The sequence below is a fragment of the Chenopodium quinoa genome, unplaced genomic scaffold (assembly GCF_001683475.1).
Source record: "Chenopodium quinoa cultivar QQ74 unplaced genomic scaffold, ASM168347v1, whole genome shotgun sequence".
In the NCBI taxonomy this organism is placed as follows: domain Eukaryota; kingdom Viridiplantae; phylum Streptophyta; class Magnoliopsida; order Caryophyllales; family Amaranthaceae; genus Chenopodium; species Chenopodium quinoa.
In genome coordinates this window covers 7,392,036-7,412,061 of record NW_018744633.1, presented here as the reverse complement: position 1 = coordinate 7,412,061, position 20,026 = coordinate 7,392,036, and the positions used below count along the sequence as shown (strand labels likewise).

At 34.1% G+C, this 20,026-nt stretch overlaps 4 protein-coding genes and 1 pseudogene across 6 annotated transcripts; all 5 read left to right on the top strand.

Annotated features, from left to right (window-relative positions):
• The first annotated feature begins 1,004 nt into the window (after nucleotides 1-1,004).
• On the top strand, nucleotides 1,005-3,857 carry LOC110701426 (annotated as a pseudogene).
• Nucleotides 3,858-6,178: 2,321 nt separating this feature from the next.
• On the top strand, nucleotides 6,179-7,585 carry LOC110701425. The gene is made up of 3 exons (XM_021879083.1): nucleotides 6,179-6,522; nucleotides 6,600-6,698; nucleotides 6,906-7,585. Exons 1-3 carry the CDS (start codon nucleotides 6,204-6,206, stop codon nucleotides 6,926-6,928), a joined length of 441 nt encoding a protein of 146 aa, XP_021734775.1. The 5' UTR covers nucleotides 6,179-6,203; the 3' UTR covers nucleotides 6,929-7,585.
• A 3,573-nt stretch (nucleotides 7,586-11,158) lies between these two features.
• Nucleotides 11,159-12,582, top strand: LOC110701424 (ABC transporter F family member 2-like). 2 transcript variants are annotated; one of them, XR_002507349.1, is made up of 3 exons: nucleotides 11,159-11,258; nucleotides 11,348-11,476; nucleotides 12,273-12,582. XR_002507349.1 is itself a non-coding variant. In XM_021879082.1 (2 exons), exons 1-2 carry the CDS (start codon nucleotides 11,181-11,183, stop codon nucleotides 11,504-11,506), a joined length of 237 nt encoding a protein of 78 aa, XP_021734774.1. In that variant the 5' UTR covers nucleotides 11,159-11,180; the 3' UTR covers nucleotides 11,507-12,266. The 2 variants fall into 2 exon arrangements, 1 of the variants encoding a protein (XP_021734774.1); XM_021879082.1 differs by lacking the exon at nucleotides 12,273-12,582 and having other exon boundaries at nucleotides 11,348-12,266.
• A 3,928-nt stretch (nucleotides 12,583-16,510) lies between these two features.
• Nucleotides 16,511-20,005, top strand: LOC110701420 (putative pentatricopeptide repeat-containing protein At1g12700, mitochondrial). 2 transcript variants are annotated; one of them, XM_021879078.1, is made up of 2 exons: nucleotides 16,511-16,585; nucleotides 16,685-20,005. In XM_021879078.1, the coding sequence occupies exon 2, from the start codon at nucleotides 16,748-16,750 to the stop codon at nucleotides 18,584-18,586; it is 1,839 nt and encodes a 612-aa protein (XP_021734770.1). In that variant the 5' UTR covers nucleotides 16,511-16,585; nucleotides 16,685-16,747; the 3' UTR covers nucleotides 18,587-20,005. The 2 variants fall into 2 exon arrangements, 1 of the variants encoding a protein (XP_021734770.1); XR_002507348.1 differs by lacking the exon at nucleotides 16,511-16,585 and having other exon boundaries at nucleotides 16,592-18,692; nucleotides 19,364-20,005.
• On the top strand, nucleotides 19,323-20,005 carry LOC110701423 (pentatricopeptide repeat-containing protein At3g22470, mitochondrial-like). Its single transcript, XM_021879081.1, has one exon. It carries the CDS (start codon nucleotides 19,345-19,347, stop codon nucleotides 19,729-19,731), a length of 387 nt encoding a protein of 128 aa, XP_021734773.1. The 5' UTR covers nucleotides 19,323-19,344; the 3' UTR covers nucleotides 19,732-20,005.
• Nucleotides 20,006-20,026: the final 21 nt, after the last annotated feature.

The following is a 20,026-nucleotide window of genomic DNA, read 5'->3' as shown; positions in this document are numbered from 1 at the left end:
GCAATTGAATTCAATCTCAAAGTCAAAATAAGTGAAACCTAGAACTCAATTAAACCCTAAATCCTAGAAATCAAAATCCCCAAATTTATTTGGACCCATAAACCCTAATTCGAATCCCTAATTTACACCCTAATTATGTTAATTGCGTTCAATTAAAACTTGTATACAAATACAATAAACAATAAATTAAAAGGAAAGTGTGAAACATTACTTGAATAATTGAGAATTTGTGTTCAATTGATTGAGTATAATCTTTTGGATTATAGAGTGAGAATGGAGAGGAAGTTAATTAGGGAGAAGAGAGAAGATAATTAGGGGAGTTAATTAAGTGGGAAAAGTGAAAAAGTGGGCCCAATAACGTCTTAATTGGACGGAAAACGTTAATGGGTAGTGTTACCCAAACGTTTTGTAACTTGTGGGTAGTTCTAAACAAATAAAAAAAAAAAATAGATAGTTGTTCACAAATGACCCTATCTTTAGGGTAGTTCTAGACAAAATTTCCTAAATCAATCATATTTGTCCAAAAGATTAAAGCAGCCTTGCGAAGAGAACCTAGCACCATTATAACTAAGCATTATGAGCAGCCGCAGGGAGCTCAGCTTCATAAGATTAGAGCTTTTACTTGAATTATTTGACATGATTAAGCCTGATTAGCCCTATTTTCACCTTAAGTTTAGTTGTTTTCCAATATATTTTTTTGACCCATTTGACTATACACGGTCTCCAACACACGTATTAAAACGTCTATGTCTTTTTTTTATACACGTAAAATTTATAAAAAAAAGGTCGTGTTAACAAAATATACAATTAATCGAATCTTACCAAACCACTCATGAGTCATGACTATATTACTCTATTTTTTATAGATTAACTGTAATTTATGTTCAAAGTTTTCTAAATTTGACCCCAAAAATAACAGCGGGGCAAAAGGGAGGGAGAGAGTAGTTGGTACACCAATTGGGAATAATTCCAACATTCTACTTGACCTTCGTGGCTTTGTAAGGACTATACAAGCTTTTCTTCTTCATACTGTAATTGTTTCCAGATTTACAGAGTATACATGAATATGATGAGGTCTCGATCTGTTAATGTTGCAGAAGCTTTTCTTCGTCCTTGTTTTCATGGCGCCACTTTAATCAACCTTCGTCCTCTTCATTTTCATGGCATCTCCTCAAGTAAGTTTCTCCATTTCTATACTACTTTCCCTTTTTTCGATTTCAGTATTCCCCTCTTCAATTCGCCCTCTTTTCACCTGTTTCCTTGCCGATATTACACCAATTACGCTACTCATGACTTTGATTCTGATGACGATGATCCCAAATTGTTTCTGAAATTTGTTAGACAACAATCCAAATTAGGGTTTACTAATGTTGAAATCTCCCTTTCCCATTTCCACCATATGATATCGATGAGACCTCTTCCATCTATCATTGATTTCTGTATGTTATTGAGTGCCATGTCCAAGATTAAACCCAACCCACCTTTCTCCACTGTCATTTCTCTTTACAGAGACCTCCTTTTCTTAGGTCTTCGTCCAGATTTTACTCCCTTACCATCCTTGCTAATTGCTACTGTCGTTTGAACTTTGTTGATTTCGGCTTCTCTGTTCTCGCCAACATTATTAAACTTGGTTTTCAACCTAACATTGTCACCTTTACTACTCTCATCAACGGCTTCGTTCATACTCATCACTTGGACAAAGCCGTTCAATTGTTGGATAAAGTTGTCAAGCTTGGCTACCAACCCACATTAATCACCTATGGTTCTATCTTCAAAGGTCTCTGTAGGTCCGGTGATAATGCCGGTGCTCTCAAACTCCTCAGAAATATGGAGTCTTATGGCCATTTTATGCCTAATGTTGTCATTTACAACACCATCATTGATAGTCTCTGTAAAGACCAGTTATTACCTCAGGCTCTCCGCCTTTTCAAGGAGATGAAAGTCAAGGGAATTTCCCCTGATGTTGTCACCTTTAATACCTTAATTCGAGGTATGTGCACTTTGGGACAACAGAAAGAGGCTCAAGATATGCTGACTGAGATGTTAAGGAATAACATAACTCCTGACATACAGACCTACAACATATTTATTGATATTTATTGTAAAGATGGCAAGGTTGGTGAAGCACGGGACATTTTTTATTTCATGACTAGGATAGGATTGGTTCCAGATATCATCACTTACAACGCTCTGTTAGACGGATATTGTTTACGTGGTGAGATGGACGAGGCAGAAAAGCTTATGGATGTGATGGTAAAAGATGGTTGCAAACCTGATGTAGTTACTTACAACAGCTTACTCAATGGCTATTGCAAATCTAAAAACATTGACAAAGCTCTTGGTCTGCTCCAAGAGATGCATTCTAACGGATTAACCCCTGATGTTATCACGTACAGCACTCTTATAGATGCTTTGTGCAAAGACAATCAAATCAAGCTTGCACACCAGTTTTTTGAGGATATGAAAGCTCATGGACTGAAACCAGATATAATAGCTTGGAATTCATTCCTTGATGGCATGTGTAAGAATGGACAAATTGACGAGGCAATTACAACAGTGAAGCAAATGGGGAATACTGGAGTGATCCCTGATATTATTACATACAGTATCCTAATGGATGGTTTCTGTGAAGCTAATCGGCTTAGAGAAGCAGAGGATATATTCTCTTTTCTCATAACTAAAGGGCTGCATAATGTGCGTGCTTACACCATAATGATAAAAGGGTTTTGTAAAGAAGGGTTGCTAGCAAAAGCCGATGAATTATTGAAGAATATGGAGGACAATAAATGCTTTCCAAATGAATGCACCTTCAATACAATTATAAGAGGATTTATAGATGAAAAGGATGTGAGGAGAGCTTTAGAGCTTGTCAGCTTAATGAGAAACAAAGAGTTTGCTGCTGATAATCACACTATATCGTCATTTGTGAGCTTACTTAATGATCCAAATATTGATGATGTAGACAAGGAATTATTGAAAAAGTTTTTGGAAAACTGAGCGAGCAATGGTTAAAGCGGAGGTGGAAGGAGCAATGAGTTAAGCATAGATGATCAGCTGTGAAAGAGATGTGAAAATAGACATTATGAGTGAACATTATAAATTGGTAAGTCATATATTTAATGTGTTCTGATAGACTGTAGGCAAAAACCTTAACTCCTGTAATCTGGAACATAACCTGTAAATTTTGTATCCAATTGTTTGCTTGCCATCTGCCTGTGAGTCGCATTAGTTGTGCTATATCTTATCCAATGGTTGTAAACAGCAGTTGTGCTTACTTTGCATAGGGGTCAAATTTACCATTTTACTTGATTAGGCATAACCACACATGCTGTAATGCTGTATAGTGTATACAATGCAACTCTTGTACATAGGGCTCTTAGGCTCTACAAAGTTTTGATCGGTTCATTGGAGACGTGTTGATTGAATTTCTTGGGGTGTGTTTTAGCTTTCTGTAGATAACCAACCTTTGAAGTCTCTGTCGTTGAAGATTTTTCTTCTTCCAGGCACTTGGATCTTGCTTAACTGAACTCGTGTTTTGGTTACATAACATAGTTTTAAGCCCAGAATCAAATCATATAACCTGGTTGACATTTGTTAATTTCTTCTCTTTTTTCCATTCTGAAAAAAACAAAAAGCAAAAGGTGTGAAACACTCCAGGTTTAGAGATATATGGAACTGGTTAAGCTGCAATTCCCAACTTCCAGTTATATGGAACTGATATAGTGATCCCTGATATTATTACATACAATATCCTAATGGATGGTTTCTGTGAAGCTAATCGGCTTAGAGAAGCGGTGGACATCTTCTCCTTTCTCACAGCTAAAGGACTGCATAATGTGTGTGCTTACAACATAATGATAAAAGGGTTTTGTAAAGAAGGGTTGCTAGCAAAAGCCGATGAATTACTGAAGAATATGGAGGACAATGGATGCTTTCCAGATGAATGCACCTTTAATACTTATTAGAGGATTTATTGATGGAAAGGACATTAGGAGAGCATTAGAGCTTGTCAGGTTGATGAGAATCAAAGAGTTTGTTGCTGATAATCACACAATATCATCATTTGTGGGCTTACTCGCTGATCCAAATATCGGTGATGCAGACAAAGATTTGCTAAAAAGTTTTTGGAGAACTGAGTGAGCAATAGTTAGGATCAAAGGTGGAAGTAGCAATGAATAATTATATATGATCAGCTGTGACAGAGATGTGTACACAGATATTGTGAGTGAGATGTGGATTAGTAAGTCTTATATTTAATGTGTAACTTTTGATTGATTGTAGGAAAAAGCATTAACATCTGTGATTTCGAACATTTGATTTTACTTCTTTTTGGGCTTGCTTTTACTTGAATGGTGCTCATGGAAGCAGATGTGGATTGACCTATTGTATCAATTTGTGTGTGTTTACTTGGTATCTGCCTACGAGTTGCATATGTTTTCTTATTAGCCTATGAATAGTAATGGAGCTATATCTTACTATATAAGCCATGATAAGTAATCATATTTGACAGAATGGAAGAGTATAGTTAGCTGCTAGAGTTTGTCTTGGACTCTTAGGTGCTTGGAGGTGCTAGAATCTGTCTTGGACACTACGATCTATAGCAGCAAGATTTGTTTTGAGTACTTCTTTGAGCCATGGATTGGCGATTCCAATGGCAGTGACATGCATCTGCTATCCCTATGTCAGATAGCTAGGATAAAATAGTAGTCCCTAGCCTCCAATGCCCAGGCTAGGTTTATTTAGTCACAGTGCAGCAAAATTATTGACATACTCTGTGTTCAATCAGGTAATTTTACTTATATTTTCTGCATTTTGTTCCTTTTTTTTTATTTATCGTTTGACTTTTGCATTTCATTATTGCTTGTTTATTTGATCGGATTGGATTGTTGTTTTTCTATCAATCGTTTGTTTGCTTAATGCTGCGTTTTCTTCTTCTTCTTTTTTTTTTTTCAATTTTTTGTTTACGAAGTATTTAAGAATTGATGATTGGCGGTAGTTAGAATTAAGTGTTGTGAGTGATTAGGGTTTTATTTTACAGAATTAGTTGAAGTAGTGTCATTGTTCGGCTGATTTCTGTTATTCTCAAAAAGTAACCAAACCCCAAAGAAATTAACACCAACAGCATGACCTCTTTTTGAGTTGTGCCCAAGTATCAAGTTCAAATTGCAATCACTTTAGTATTATCTGATCTACATCAATGAAGGATTTATTTTTAATTTTCATTTTTTTTTTACAGAACTATAACATAGGAAATGGATAGCTTCAAAATGAATGTAGTTGACATGATGATTGATGATGATGATGATGTGCGTATGTTAGCAAATTACAAGCATTATAGAAGTATCTGGTGGTAGATAAGGTTGAATATGCTCACTAGGCATACGAACATGGTGAGATGTTAAGGTGACTGAAGGAGAGGGAAATTGGGTTATTGGCTTTGTTTTTTGTTAGATTACAAGCTCTTTTTGTACTATATTCTGAGAATAAACCAATGGACTCTTTTATGAAGGCAGTGGTGCTTTCATGGGTTTAAAAGGTTAAAAATAACTGAAAGGGTAAAATCTACACCTATAATATTCTCAATTTGTGGGTAAAGAATATTTGTATTTATAAGAATTTGGGGATCTTTTTTTCTGATCATTTCCCAAATTTATGCTTATCAAATTTTATGAACTATTTTGAGATGATTGATTAATTTGCTTAATCTGCCTCCTTCACAGGTTCCATAGTGATGTTTTCAACATTTGAGCATTTAGCTCACCATGTATACAATCATATCCTTCATCAAAGGAAGGAAAAGCAAGCCACACCAATGGTGTTGGACTTAAAATATAAACTGGCTTTGAACATTGAAAAAATGGTGTTGGTTGAAGCTCTACTTGGGCTTTTGGCCCCTAAAAAAGAGTTTGGTGATGATATGTTGATGATAAGCAGGGCCTACAAAATTACAAAAAGCATGTTTCTATGAATTCTATCTATTGGAGAAGTTGTAGCTAGAATTAGATATTACTCATGTTGGCCCCGGTAGCTGATAGCCGAAGTTGATCATATTAGTTGGTTTGACTAATTGATTGTACAAAAAGTTTTACATACAACCGATGTGCAGTAAAATACTGAACAACCGGTTTTTCGCACGTGTGAACAGTATTTTTTTTTTTTTTTTCCTTTTTCCAAATAACTAACATCTTCTTCAGCAAGCTACAATGGAGGAGAGAGAAAACTCCAATTTTCCAGATTCAAAGCTCCTTCACCAAGCAACCATGGAGGAGAGAGAAATCTACAATTTTCGATCAACAATGCCGGAAACCTCCAAAGCTTCCAATTACAAAAACCTAATGCGCGAATTTCTGCAATTACAAAGAGAAAATCGACCACCATTAACGCAACATCCAGAGAAAACATGGAGTTTCGACCTCAATCAAACATTCAGAGAAGGTGAAGCAGAGAATTTCGTTGATGATTTCGATGAATTTAATGATGATAACATTCAAAACTCAAAAGTTCCAGAAATTCAAATACAAGGTAATAATCTAAAAAAATACTAACCTATTGTTTGTTTTTGCTTAAAATTTTGATTTAATTTTCAATAATTAATGCAGATATTGAAAATCAAGGTGTTTCAAATACATTAGAAGATGAAGATCAAGTTATTCCGAACACACTAGATGAAGAAGGACAACCAGTAGATGAAGACGAAGGTAAAATTCTATAAATGTGACATATATTAAGGCAAAAGTTACATATATTATGGCAAAAATTACATTGACTATATGTTTATTTATAAAAGCATTTATGCATGTCTCTTGGTACAAAAGTTACTAATATCATTACAAATGTTACCTTTATTAATACAGAAGTTACTTGTATTATATACCTCTGTACTAAATTATTTCTCTAATGTGCAGGTTTACACATTGTCTCTATTTAGAGACTTTGAAGAGGAATTTGGCTACTCAATAGCGACCACAGTACAAATTCTAGGGAGAACTGAAGAAAACATTATTCTTTATGAAGTATCGCTAGAAGAAAAGCCATGGTCTTCCCAACACGTAAGTTACATACATGAGAGCCAAACTATATGGTGCACTTGCAAGAATTTCGAAGCTTCTGGTTGGCTATGCTATCACTGCCTCAGAATTTTACATCTACATTCTATTACAAGAATTCCAGAGAAGTACATTAGCAAAAGATGGACAAAGCTTGCAAAAACTGAAGTATGGAATAAAATGGAAAATAAGGATCCAAAACTCCCATATACACCATGGAGACATACAATGATGAGAAAATATTATAACTTAATCTTAAAGAGTCAAGAAAATGAAAAGGCAAGAGCATTCATGGAGGAAAACTTCAAAAACTGTATGAAAATGGTGGAAGACTTACTTGCGGCCGAAGCTTTTACAGAGGAGGTTGCTGCAAGTGATGACAATTCTAATGTGGCAGAGAGTGCTCAGAGTACCAATAATACTGCTTCTTCATCAACAAGTACAACCATACCCACTATATTAGACCCTAAGAGAGCTGTAACAAAGGGAAGAAGCAAGAGAGCAAAAGGAGCACTTGAAAAAGGGAAGAAATCAAAGCAAAAAGCATTACAAATCCAAATTCAGAGTTTGGATCGAAGACACCTACTGTGCGACTTTTTTGAACTTGTAGTGAGTTTGGATGAAACAAATTGAATACTTTTTTGTAGTGATTTTATTTTTGTTTAATGCTACTATTGACTTTCATACAGAATTTTGAATTGTGATATGGAATTGCTCATGAATTATGAACATTTATATAATATTACACTGATACTTAAAAAAGTAATGCATATACTGGAAAAAGTGATGCATATACTGGCAAAAGTGATGAATTTACTAACAAAAGTGACACTAACACTTACAAAAGTGATGCATTTACAGAAAAGTAACACTAATACTCGCAAAAGTAACAATAATGCTCACAAAAGTGATGCATCTTCTCACAAAAGTGTTACTTTTTACCTCACAAAAGTATTGCATATTCACAAAAGAAATATGTCACTCACAAAAGTGATATTTATATTCACAAAAAGTGACAATAATTATCACAAAAGTGTCCGTTTTTAAAATTAATAATATGGTAATATATATGTTAAACTTCAAGTTTTCATTTAAATAAACTATATCTCTGTATGATGATATATGATACACTTATAAAATTATAATCAGAAATTAAATAAATAAAAAATAAGAACAACAAATTACCAAATATTTAATCATATATATATATATATATATATAAATAAAATTTGTACAAACATTTTGAAAATATTAACACTAGTTTAAGTGTCGATATTTATCACTAGTTTCAACTTCCAAAAGTACTTAACTAATTACAACTTCCAAAGTACTTAACTAATAACAACTTCCAAAATTAGCTAAGATTTAGAAGGAGTGTACTTCCGTGTAGCCTTTGATTTTGATTCGGAGCAGTGTCAACAGTAGGAGGAGCAGTTTCAGATTTCTTCTTTTTCTTCTCCGCTGCTGCAGCCTTCCTCCTTCCTTCAATTTCAGCAACATATGCAAGATCGCTCTTCTTCTCATTAAATTTTTCAACTTCTGCTAAGACATCAGATCTTGATTCGTTCATGTCAGACAACACGAGTTTTGCACAAATCTTAGCACGTAAAAATTTCCTCCCAGCAGCCTCACAACAAGAAAATAAAGGCGCATTAATATGTATAAAACATTAGAATAAACATAACAAATGAATTAATTCGCATCAGTTTCAAGATCACTCATTGTTCTAAGTTCATCTACAGAAAACGATGTATCACCAACAAAAATGCTCCATATGACACATCATATACACACCACAGTCATTATTATCAACCTTACTCTTCCGCCACACTAAATCAGCAATTTTAAACTTGTAAAAAGGGACTTTTTCACTCTTTGGATGATTTCTTCGTGCAAGAAAATCACCAAATTCAGAACACTGAAAAAAAAAAATATATTAAAAACAACAAAAAAAAATAAGATTAATATAGAAACATACTTTAAAATAGACAATAACATACCAGATAAAAAGTCAAATTTTGAAAATATGTAATCATGTCATGACTCCAAATGATATTATCAACATAATGAACCAATTCATTGCCATGATAAATCACAAACATCACATAATGTTTCATCAACAAGAATAGGAAAATAAACCTGAAAAAAAATAGAACAAAAGTTAGCATAAAGCACATCCATCACACAGTTAATATATATTAAAAATTAAGATATATACCAAGTCTGCACCAATAACATCACAACAAGAATTTTCATATGTAACCCATTCATCCCAAATTTCATGCAAATCCGAGACAGCATAACTAGCAGAACTATCTTCGTTCCCTCTGATACTTGCAAAAAAGCAAACTAAAAGGAAAAATAAATAATTGAAAAGAGTAAGAAAACAAATAACTCAAAGCAGAAAGTTGCTTACACTTTGCCTCGCACCAAAAAAGAATATTTTAGGACCACAAGTATCATAAAAACATGATTCATTTAGATAAATGCAGTAGCAATCAACTACTGACCAACGAACCAAATTAGGATGCACCAAAGACACCATATCCTCTCTTGGAAAGAGAAAATGCAATCCATAAGTAACAAGATTCTCACTGCAAGGTCAAACAATATTATTAATATCAAAACAAAAAGAAAAAGAAAAAAAAAAGGTTTCAAAAAATATGACAATTAAAAAAGAACTTACTTATTATTAAATAAGTGTTCCACCAGACAATAATCAAGAGCTTCTAAATATAATCGAGGTAATTTTTCACTAAAAGCACGAGAATTACTTTTCATAAATGGCGTAACAAACACTACACTCTGACCACCAATTTCACCATAGTCCAAAGAACACAAACTTTTATTCGTTCTTCTGACTGAACCACCTCTGCCACCACCATCTCCACCACCTCCACCATCTCCACCATCTTGTAGGGTAGACTTTGATGAAGTACTTGCATCAACTTTAAGTAACTCATCCACCGACTTCATTTTTATAAACTCATCAATTAAGCCATCAATAAGCTTATGATAATGCGGGTTAGATAAATTTAAGCTGGTTAAGCTGCAATATAAAAGATACAGCCCGGTTTATAAGAACGTCGCCCAATCTCATTGGAGCTCTAAGATATAGCAAAGTTTGTAGAGTTGTGATATGCTTGTTCACAGACTTGACTTGTTAGCAGATTTTAGTTTGTTTATTTGCTAATTAGAATATGATTGGACATACAAATGGCATGAAAAATGAGGCATCAACAGTATATCAGTATATTTTACTAGGCTTTTCCTACTGAATTGTGTTTGTATAGCATTCTAATTTGGACTGATTGTTTTTCACTTCTGTTTTGGTAAGGTTTAAAGCATAGAATTTCTGTTTTGCAGTACTAAATATAACAAATGGAGGCAGTATATATATATATATATATATATATATATATATATAAGAAAAAACATGTTTTTGGTCAACCAAAGAGTTTCTCAAATGTCTAGTTGTTAAATAGGCATAAATTATGTACATCTGTCCTTTCAAGATGTATTGATTTACTAGGTATAATATTAAGAACCTTTAAACATCACTAGTAGAGAATAAAATATCTCGTAATCACATTAAAGATGAATCCATTATTGGTTTGGTCAATATTACTGTAATTTTCTGTTTGTTGGTTTTTTGTTTTTCAAAACTAGACATATGTCATAATCTGTATAATGAATAAAAAATACTTAATAAAATCTTGATCACCATATATCTATAATGAATCAAAAATTGCTACAATTGGTCCCAATGGGTGTGGGAAAAGCACTTTGTTAAAATAAATTATGGGTTTGGAGAAATCTACTGCTGGTGAAGTTTATATTAGGGGAGCAAAATGTCATCCCAAATTATTTTGAGCAGAATCAGGTATATTACCACTACCAGGACCTAGTTTAAGAATTCCTTTCTTGTGCATTTAGGTTTTTATCCTTTTAGCACTATAAAAGATATGCTTGATAGGAAGGTCTCCTTTCTGAGTGGTGGAGAGAAGGTAGTATTGTCAAAATACTAATCCTCAGCTCTGCCTGAGTGTTTTACTCAATCTCTTCCAATGTCATTGGAAGGCTTACCACATCATTTTCTGCTTCTTTCAGACTCGCTTGGCGTTCTGTAAATTCATGGTGAAAAAGTCAACTTTACTGGTTCTCAATGAACCTACCAATCACTTGGATATACCTACAAAGGAGATGCTTGAGGTTAGCGATCTATTTCATGTTAAAAACTCTTATAATAGTAGTAGTCTTTGTATAAGCAGTTATTAATTCTTAATTTTATTGCTTTCCAGGAAGCTATACAAGAGTATGAAGGTACTGTCATTACAGTTTCCCATGATCGGTATCTTGTTCATCAAATAGTTAACAGAGTGATTGAGGTGAAGGACGGAAATCTACAAGATTATGTTGGGGACTACAATGTAAGTCTTGAATTGCTTCACTTTATATGATTCTGGTTCTTTTTATTTGGCTTCAATTTTGGTTTGTTTTGTGTTGTTCATTTCTTTTGTTGTGGGAAATATTCCTGGGCTCATTTTAGTCAAGTCAGAGCTATAGGATGTGTTTGACAGGTGAATTATCTACGGAATTTGCTTTCCTTTCCTAATATTATATACTGGATACTCCTACTTTTACCCAGATAACTAAATTTTTATAGACAAAAGAAACTATTCCAATTGGTCTCCTCGAAATGTCTTTTGAGTTTTTCTACCGGTTAAAATACAAATGCACTTTGCTATAGTTATACAAACTGATCACTTTGACATGTGGACCCTGTTTGGGTTTGATACACCTGATCTTTTGGTTAGTGCCAATTTCTGCTGTGCTAAATGTATAAATTTGCTGGTAATGTATTGTATTATCTTGTTGTGTATACATTTTGCATGAAAATATTGGCATTTTTCTCTGAACTCATAATCTCTCATAACCTCTCTATGGACTCTCTCAGAATAATGCGTGTTATGCTAACTATTGTTGTCTGGTGTACATCTATAGCTGCATTAGCCTGCATACATATGAAAAATAAAAAAAATTAAGAACGGTGACTAATTAACCAAAAAATTTATCCTTTTGCTCATATGAAAGAACGAGAAGGGGAAAACTGTAAAAGTGAGGGCATTGGAGCCTTTTAAATGGTGTTTTAAATATTGATGTTGTAGACCTAACTATTTCAGAGATTTGTAAGGCTTCTAAGAATATAGTTGATGGCATATGCAGTATTATTTATAGAAGAATCTCGATGCAAGACAAAGAGAATTGGATTGTGAGGCAGAGCTTGAAGAGAAGAATTCCAAAGTAAAAGCAAAATCAAAGATGTCCAAGGAAATATTAAGCTGGTGATTAACGAAGTATGTCTTAAATTATTTTCCTTTGCCAGAGACTGATATCTGTTCAACAGGCTGAGAAGGAGGCTCGGAAGAAACAGAAAATGTTGGCTTCTCAGCAGGCAAAAGCAAAAGCAAAATCTAAGGGGTTAAAGAACGCGAAGAGATGGAATTGAGATGGTATCCTCAGTATTTTTTAATGAAGATACCCTCATTGTGATCACTTTTGTTAAGGGGTATAAAAAAGGGTATCAATCTTGATCGTGTACATAGCTTTAAATTGATGGTAAATATGTTCCTAGGGGTCTTTGTTTTGTGATTCGAAAAGAAATAACTCGTGAAGCTGTAATGGGAATATATATAGCGAAGCTTTATTTCAGTTTTCTGCATACTTAGCTTAGAACTTGAGCAAACAGTCTATAGATTTTGTAAATAGCAATTTAATAGCCCTTAATTATGTGTTCTTTTTGGATCCCTCCTCACACTCAGTCAAACATGTGGGTATTGTATTCTAATACTATTGTTTATGTCGCTGAATGTCTAGATTTGAAGAGCCTGTTCAAATCAGATGATAGTAATAAACTAATGAGCTTCTTTAACAGTTTGATACTCATTTTTTTGCTGGTTATTTGAAACTTTTAAGGTTGGTTTTGGGAAGAAAGTCAAGGTTTTGACATGCTTTTATTTTTATTTTTTTTAAGAAAAATGTATTAATTGAGGAAATAAATTAATTACAGTACAAAACTAATACTTGTATTATTTTGTAAACATATTCCATATCAATACGTAGTAATTATTATATGTTTAAATAAAAAGATTTCATAAATGTTTCCAAAAGAAATTTGGACAAATATAAACCAAAAATTATTTGTGACAAAAAAATATAGCTCATGTTTTTTTTGGCTAATTTTATTTTAGAAGCTACAATTAAAGAATGCAAATATCAACATATCACACTCTTTTATTATTCCTCAGCTAATTTATTATTATAATACTTTTCAATTAATAATCTATAACTAGAGCTTTTTTTTTTTTTCTTTTTTTTTTTCTTTTTTAATATACACAAACAGAAAGATATTTATATTAATAGGCTAATGCCATGTTTGATTAATTACAAACATCACTTTGAGTTAAAACAAAATTTGGTGATGAGCAAAAGAAAGCTAGTATTGATAGGTTGTCGTACACCTGTCAAAAATAAATTCCTAACAAAACCAACTAACAATGTAGTAGAGTAAGTAGGGTCGAATCCACAGGGAGATGGTATTAATCTAACCTCTAAGAAATTGGAAAAACTAACCTATGTCACGAAATTCGGATAGAAAAGTAGTCTAAATTAAAAGAGGGATAAAATAATTAATAAAAAGACATAGGGTTATGGTTCACCATGTTTATAGCTCTAAATCTATCAAATATCAATAAAAATTCAATCAATCAATTATCTAGAGCAATTGCTAAGCCTACGGTCGGGTCTTAACGCTCTCAATTCAACATATGCAGTACGGTCACTAACATAATCAGAATTGCTAATTGTAGGGAAGTCTCTAAAAGTAAGATCTTTCGATTCAAACTCTTATTAACATGAATTAATCAAACAATTGATCAGGTTGCAAGATTAACAATAAAACTCTATCAATTAGAGAAATTAATAATCAAAATATTAAAAACATCAATCAAGATTCATAGTATAAACATGGATTCCCAAACCCTAGAAATAAAACTACTCAAACATGGAAGAAATAATAAAAACTAGATCTAAGGAATAAAACATAATTAAAAGCAAGAAAATAGAAATAAAATACCTCAATGAATTAAAATAGTATACCCAAGAATCATCCATGGAAGAATCCATGGAAATGCCATGAGAAACTAGGGTTTAAGAGAGAAAACTAAAAAGAACGTAAAATAAAAAATAATAAAAGGCGGGAAAAATAATATCCCTTGAGTATTTATATTATCCTAAAACTAATCTAAAAATAATTAAAGAAAAGAAGTAAGAAAATATAAATTACATAAGTTGAATTATTAGTGGACGATAGAAGATGACGTGGCCCGAAGACTTGTGACGATGTGAATGAAAAAGCTACTCGAGGCTTCAAGGCTGCTCGACCAGACCTGCGGGCGCAGGCTGGTGGCCGCGGCCTGGCAGCAGCACCTGCTGGTGTCGAGTGGTCGCGGGACAGGGGCGCAGCAATTATCCCGCGGGTGGCTGACAGCATCACTTAGATTCAAATGCCTATAACTTCTGTTCTATAAGGCTTCTTGGGGCGTGTGACCTATCATTGGAAATATCTTTAAGTCTAGTTTCCAACGCAATTTGAATCACATCAATCCGATTTGTAGAACTCAAGTTATGATCAAAAGAGTGGACAAAGGTCAGTCTTGCCACTTTATAAAACATCGTTTAACTTCGTTTCTAACTCAAATTCATTTCCGAAAGATGCAAATCGACCCTTGTGAATGATATATCCATTCCTCATGCATATAAATCAATCAACATCCACAAACATGGGATCTCCAATTAATAAACTCAATTCATCGGCTTCCATCCAAATATCATCCGAATCAACTCCAAACACTACGAAAGCGTCCAAATGTCTATCAAATCACCTGAAACATTAAGAAAAACACAAACGGAACGTAATAGAGTACAAAACAAACAACTTATGTATTTACGACCTAAAAAGCGACTAAAAGACCTAAAAAGCAACTATAAACTTAGCATAAACGTGCCTATAAATCCTATATAAATGTGATTTATCAAGTATTAGTGAGACAGTTCTTAGTTATAAAACCGAACCTAGGCCTACTTAAACCAATGGAAATTTTTTCTATAACTACCCTAAAGATAGGGTCATTTGTGAGATAGGGTCATTTGTGAACAACTACCCGTTTTTTTTTTTATTTGTTAAGAACTACCCAAAAGTTAAGAAAAGCTTGGATAACACTACCCATTAACGTTTTCCGTCCAAAAATACGTTAATGGGGTCCACTTTTTCACTTTTTCCACTTAATTAACTCCCCTAATTACCTTCTCTCTCTTCCTTAATTAACTTTCCCTAATTACCTTCTCCCTCTTTCCTAATTAACTTCCCCTAATTACCTTCTCCCTCTTCCCTAATTAACTTCCCCTAAACCCTAGAAATTAAAACCGCCAAATTTAGACATCCTATCAATTACAATGGCCAATTAGTAATTGAAGTGCAATTGAATTCAATCTCAAAGTCAAAATAAGTGAAACCTAGAACTCAATTAAACCCCTAAATCCTAGAAATCAAAATCCCCAAATTTATTTGGACCCATAAACCCTAATTCGAATCCCTAATTTACACCCTAATTATGTTAATTGCGTTCAATTAAAACTTGTATACAAATACAATAAACAATAAATTAAAAGGAAAGTGTGAAACATTACTTGAATAATTGAGAATTTGTGTTCAATTGATTGAGTATAATCTTTTGGATTATAGAGTGAGAATGGAGAGGAAGTTAATTAGGGAGAAGAGAGAAGATAATTAGGGGAGTTAATTAAGTGGGAAAAGTGAAAAAGTGGGCCCAATAACGTCTTAATTGGACGGAAAACGTTAATGGGTAGTGTTACCCAAACGTTTTGTAACTTGTGGGTAGTTCTAAACAAATAAAAAAAAAAAAAATAGATAGTTGTTCACAAATGACCCTATCTTTAGGGTAGTTCTAGACAAAATTTCCTAAATCAATCATATTTGTCCAAAAGATTAAAGCAGCCTTGCCGAAGAGAACCTAGCACCATTATAACTAAGCATTATGAGCAGCCGCAGGGAGCTCAGCTTCATAAGATTAGAGCTTTTACTTGAATTATTTGACATGATTAAGCCTGATTAGCCCTATTTTCACCTTAAGTTTAGTTGTTTTCCAATATATTTTTTTGACCCATTTGACTATACACGGTCTCCAACACACGTATTAAAACGTCTATGTCTTTGTTTTTATACACGTAAAATTTATAAAAAAAAGGTCGTGTTAACAAAATATACAATTAATCGAATCTTACCAAACCACTCATGAGTCATGACTATATTACTCTATTTTTTATAGATTAACTGTAATTTATGTTCAAAGTTTTCTAAATTTGACCCCAAAAATAACAGCGGGGCAAAAGGGAGGGAGAGAGTAGTTGGTACACCAATTGGGAATAATTCCAACATTCTACTTGACCTTCGTGGCTTTGTAAGGACTATACAAGCTTTTCTTCTTCATACTGTAATTGTTTCCAGATTTACAGAGTATACATGAATATGATGAGGTCTCGATCTGTTAATGTTGCAGAAGCTTTTCTTCGTCCTTGTTTTCATGGCGCCACTTTAATCAACCTTCGTCCTCTTCATTTTCATGGCATCTCCTCAAGTAAGTTTCTCCATTTCTATACTACTTTCCCTTTTTTTCGATTTCAGTATTCCCCTCTTCAATTCGCCCTCTTTTCACCTGTTTCCTTGCCGATATTACACCAATTACGCTACTCATGACTTTGATTCTGATGACGATGATCCCAAATTGTTTCTGAAATTTGTTAGACAACAATCCAAATTAGGGTTTACTAATGTTGAAATCTCCCTTTCCCATTTCCACCATATGATATCGATGAGACCTCTTCCATCTATCATTGATTTCTGTATGTTATTGAGTGCCATGTCCAAGATTAAACCCAACCCACCTTTCTCCACTGTCATTTCTCTTTACAGAGACCTCCTTTTCTTAGGTCTTCGTCCAGATATTTACTCCCTTACCATCCTTGCTAATTGCTACTGTCGTTTGAACTTTGTTGATTTCGGCTTCTCTGTTCTCGCCAACATTATTAAACTTGGTTTTCAACCTAACATTGTCACCTTTACTACTCTCATCAACGGCTTCGTTCATACTCATCACTTGGACAAAGCCGTTCAATTGTTGGATAAAGTTGTCAAGCTTGGCTACCAACCCACATTAATCACCTATGGTTCTATCTTCAAAGGTCTCTGTAGGTCCGGTGATAATGCCGGTGCTCTCAAACTCCTCAGAAATATGGAGTCTTATGGCCATTTTATGCCTAATGTTGTCATTTACAACACCATCATTGATAGTCTCTGTAAAGACCAGTTATTACCTCAGGCTCTCCGCCTTTTCAAGGAGATGAAAGTCAAGGGAATTTCCCCTGATGTTGTCACCTTTAATACCTTAATTCGAGGTATGTGCACTTTGGGACAACAGAAAGAGGCTCAAGATATGCTGACTGAGATGTTAAGGAATAACATAACTCCTGACATACAGACCTACAACATATTTATTGATATTTATTGTAAAGATGGCAAGGTTGGTGAAGCACGGGACATTTTTTATTTCATGACTAGGATAGGATTGGTTCCAGATATCATCACTTACAACGCTCTGTTAGACGGATATTGTTTACGTGGTGAGATGGACGAGGCAGAAAAGCTTATGGATGTGATGGTAAAAGATGGTTGCAAACCTGATGTAGTTACTTACAACAGCTTACTCAATGGCTATTGCAAATCTAAAAACATTGACAAAGCTCTTGGTCTGCTCCAAGAGATGCATTCTAACGGATTAACCCCTGATGTTATCACGTACAGCACTCTTATAGATGCTTTGTGCAAAGACAATCAAATCAAGCTTGCACACCAGTTTTTTGAGGATATGAAAGCTCATGGACTGAAACCAGATATAATAGCTTGGAATTCATTCCTTGATGGCATGTGTAAGAATGGACAAATTGACGAGGCAATTACAACAGTGAAGCAAATGGGGAATACTGGAGTGATCCCTGATATTATTACATACAGTATCCTAATGGATGGTTTCTGTGAAGCTAATCGGCTTAGAGAAGCAGAGGATATATTCTCTTTTCTCATAACTAAAGGGCTGCATAATGTGCGTGCTTACACCATAATGATAAAAGGGTTTTGTAAAGAAGGGTTGCTAGCAAAAGCCGATGAATTATTGAAGAATATGGAGGACAATAAATGCTTTCCAAATGAATGCACCTTCAATACAATTATAAGAGGATTTATAGATGAAAAGGATGTGAGGAGAGCTTTAGAGCTTGTCAGCTTAATGAGAAACAAAGAGTTTGCTGCTGATAATCACACTATATCGTCATTTGTGAGCTTACTTAATGATCCAAATATTGATGATGTAGACAAGGAATTATTGAAAAAGTTTTTGGAAAACTGAGCGAGCAATGGTTAAAGCGGAGGTGGAAGGAGCAATGAGTTAAGCATAGATGATCAGCTGTGAAAGAGATGTGAAAATAGACATTATGAGTGAACATTATAAATTGGTAAGTCATATATTTAATGTGTTCTGATAGACTGTAGGCAAAAACCTTAACTCCTGTAATCTGGAACATAACCTGTAAATTTTGTATCCAATTGTTTGCTTGCCATCTGCCTGTGAGTCGCATTAGTTGTGCTATATCTTATCCAATGGTTGTAAACAGCAGTTGTGCTTACTTTGCATAGGGGTCAAATTTACCATTTTACTTGATTAGGCATAACCACACATGCTGTAATGCTGTATAGTGTATACAATGCAACTCTTGTACATAGGGCTCTTAGGCTCTACAAAGTTTTGATCGGTTCATTGGAGACGTGTTGATTGAATTTCTTGGGGTGTGTTTTAGCTTTCTGTAGATAACCAACCTTTGAAGTCTCTGTCGTTGAAGATTTTTCTTCTTCCAGGCACTTGGATCTTGCTTAACTGAACTCGTGTTTTGGTTACATAACATAGTTTTAAGCCCAGAATCAAATCATATAACCTGGTTGACATTTGTTAATTTCTTCTCTTTTTTCCATTCTGAAAAAAACAAAAAGCAAAAGGTGTGAAACACTCCAGGTTTAGAGATATATGGAACTGGTTAAGCTGCAATTCCCAACTTCCAGTTATATGGAACTGATATAGTGATCCCTGATATTATTACATACAATATCCTAATGGATGGTTTCTGTGAAGCTAATCGGCTTAGAGAAGCGGTGGACATCTTCTCCTTTCTCACAGCTAAAGGACTGCATAATGTGTGTGCTTACAACATAATGATAAAAGGGTTTTGTAAAGAAGGGTTGCTAGCAAAAGCCGATGAATTACTGAAGAATATGGAGGACAATGGATGCTTTCCAGATGAATGCACCTTTAATACACTTATTAGAGGATTTATTGATGGAAAGGACATTAGGAGAGCATTAGAGCTTGTCAGGTTGATGAGAATCAAAGAGTTTGTTGCTGATAATCACACAATATCATCATTTGTGGGCTTACTCGCTGATCCAAATATCGGTGATGCAGACAAAGATTTGCTAAAAAGTTTTTGGAGAACTGAGTGAGCAATAGTTAGGATCAAAGGTGGAAGTAGCAATGAATAAATTATATATGATCAGCTGTGACAGAGATGTGTACACAGATATTGTGAGTGAGATGTGGATTAGTAAGTCTTATATTTAATGTGTAACTTTTGATTGATTGTAGGAAAAAGCATTAACATCTGTGATTTCGAACATTTGATTTTACTTCTTTTTGGGCTTGCTTTTACTTGAATGGTGCTCATGGAAGCAGATGTGGATTGACCTATTGTATCAATTTGTGTGTGTTTACTTGGTATCTGCCTACGAGTTGCATATG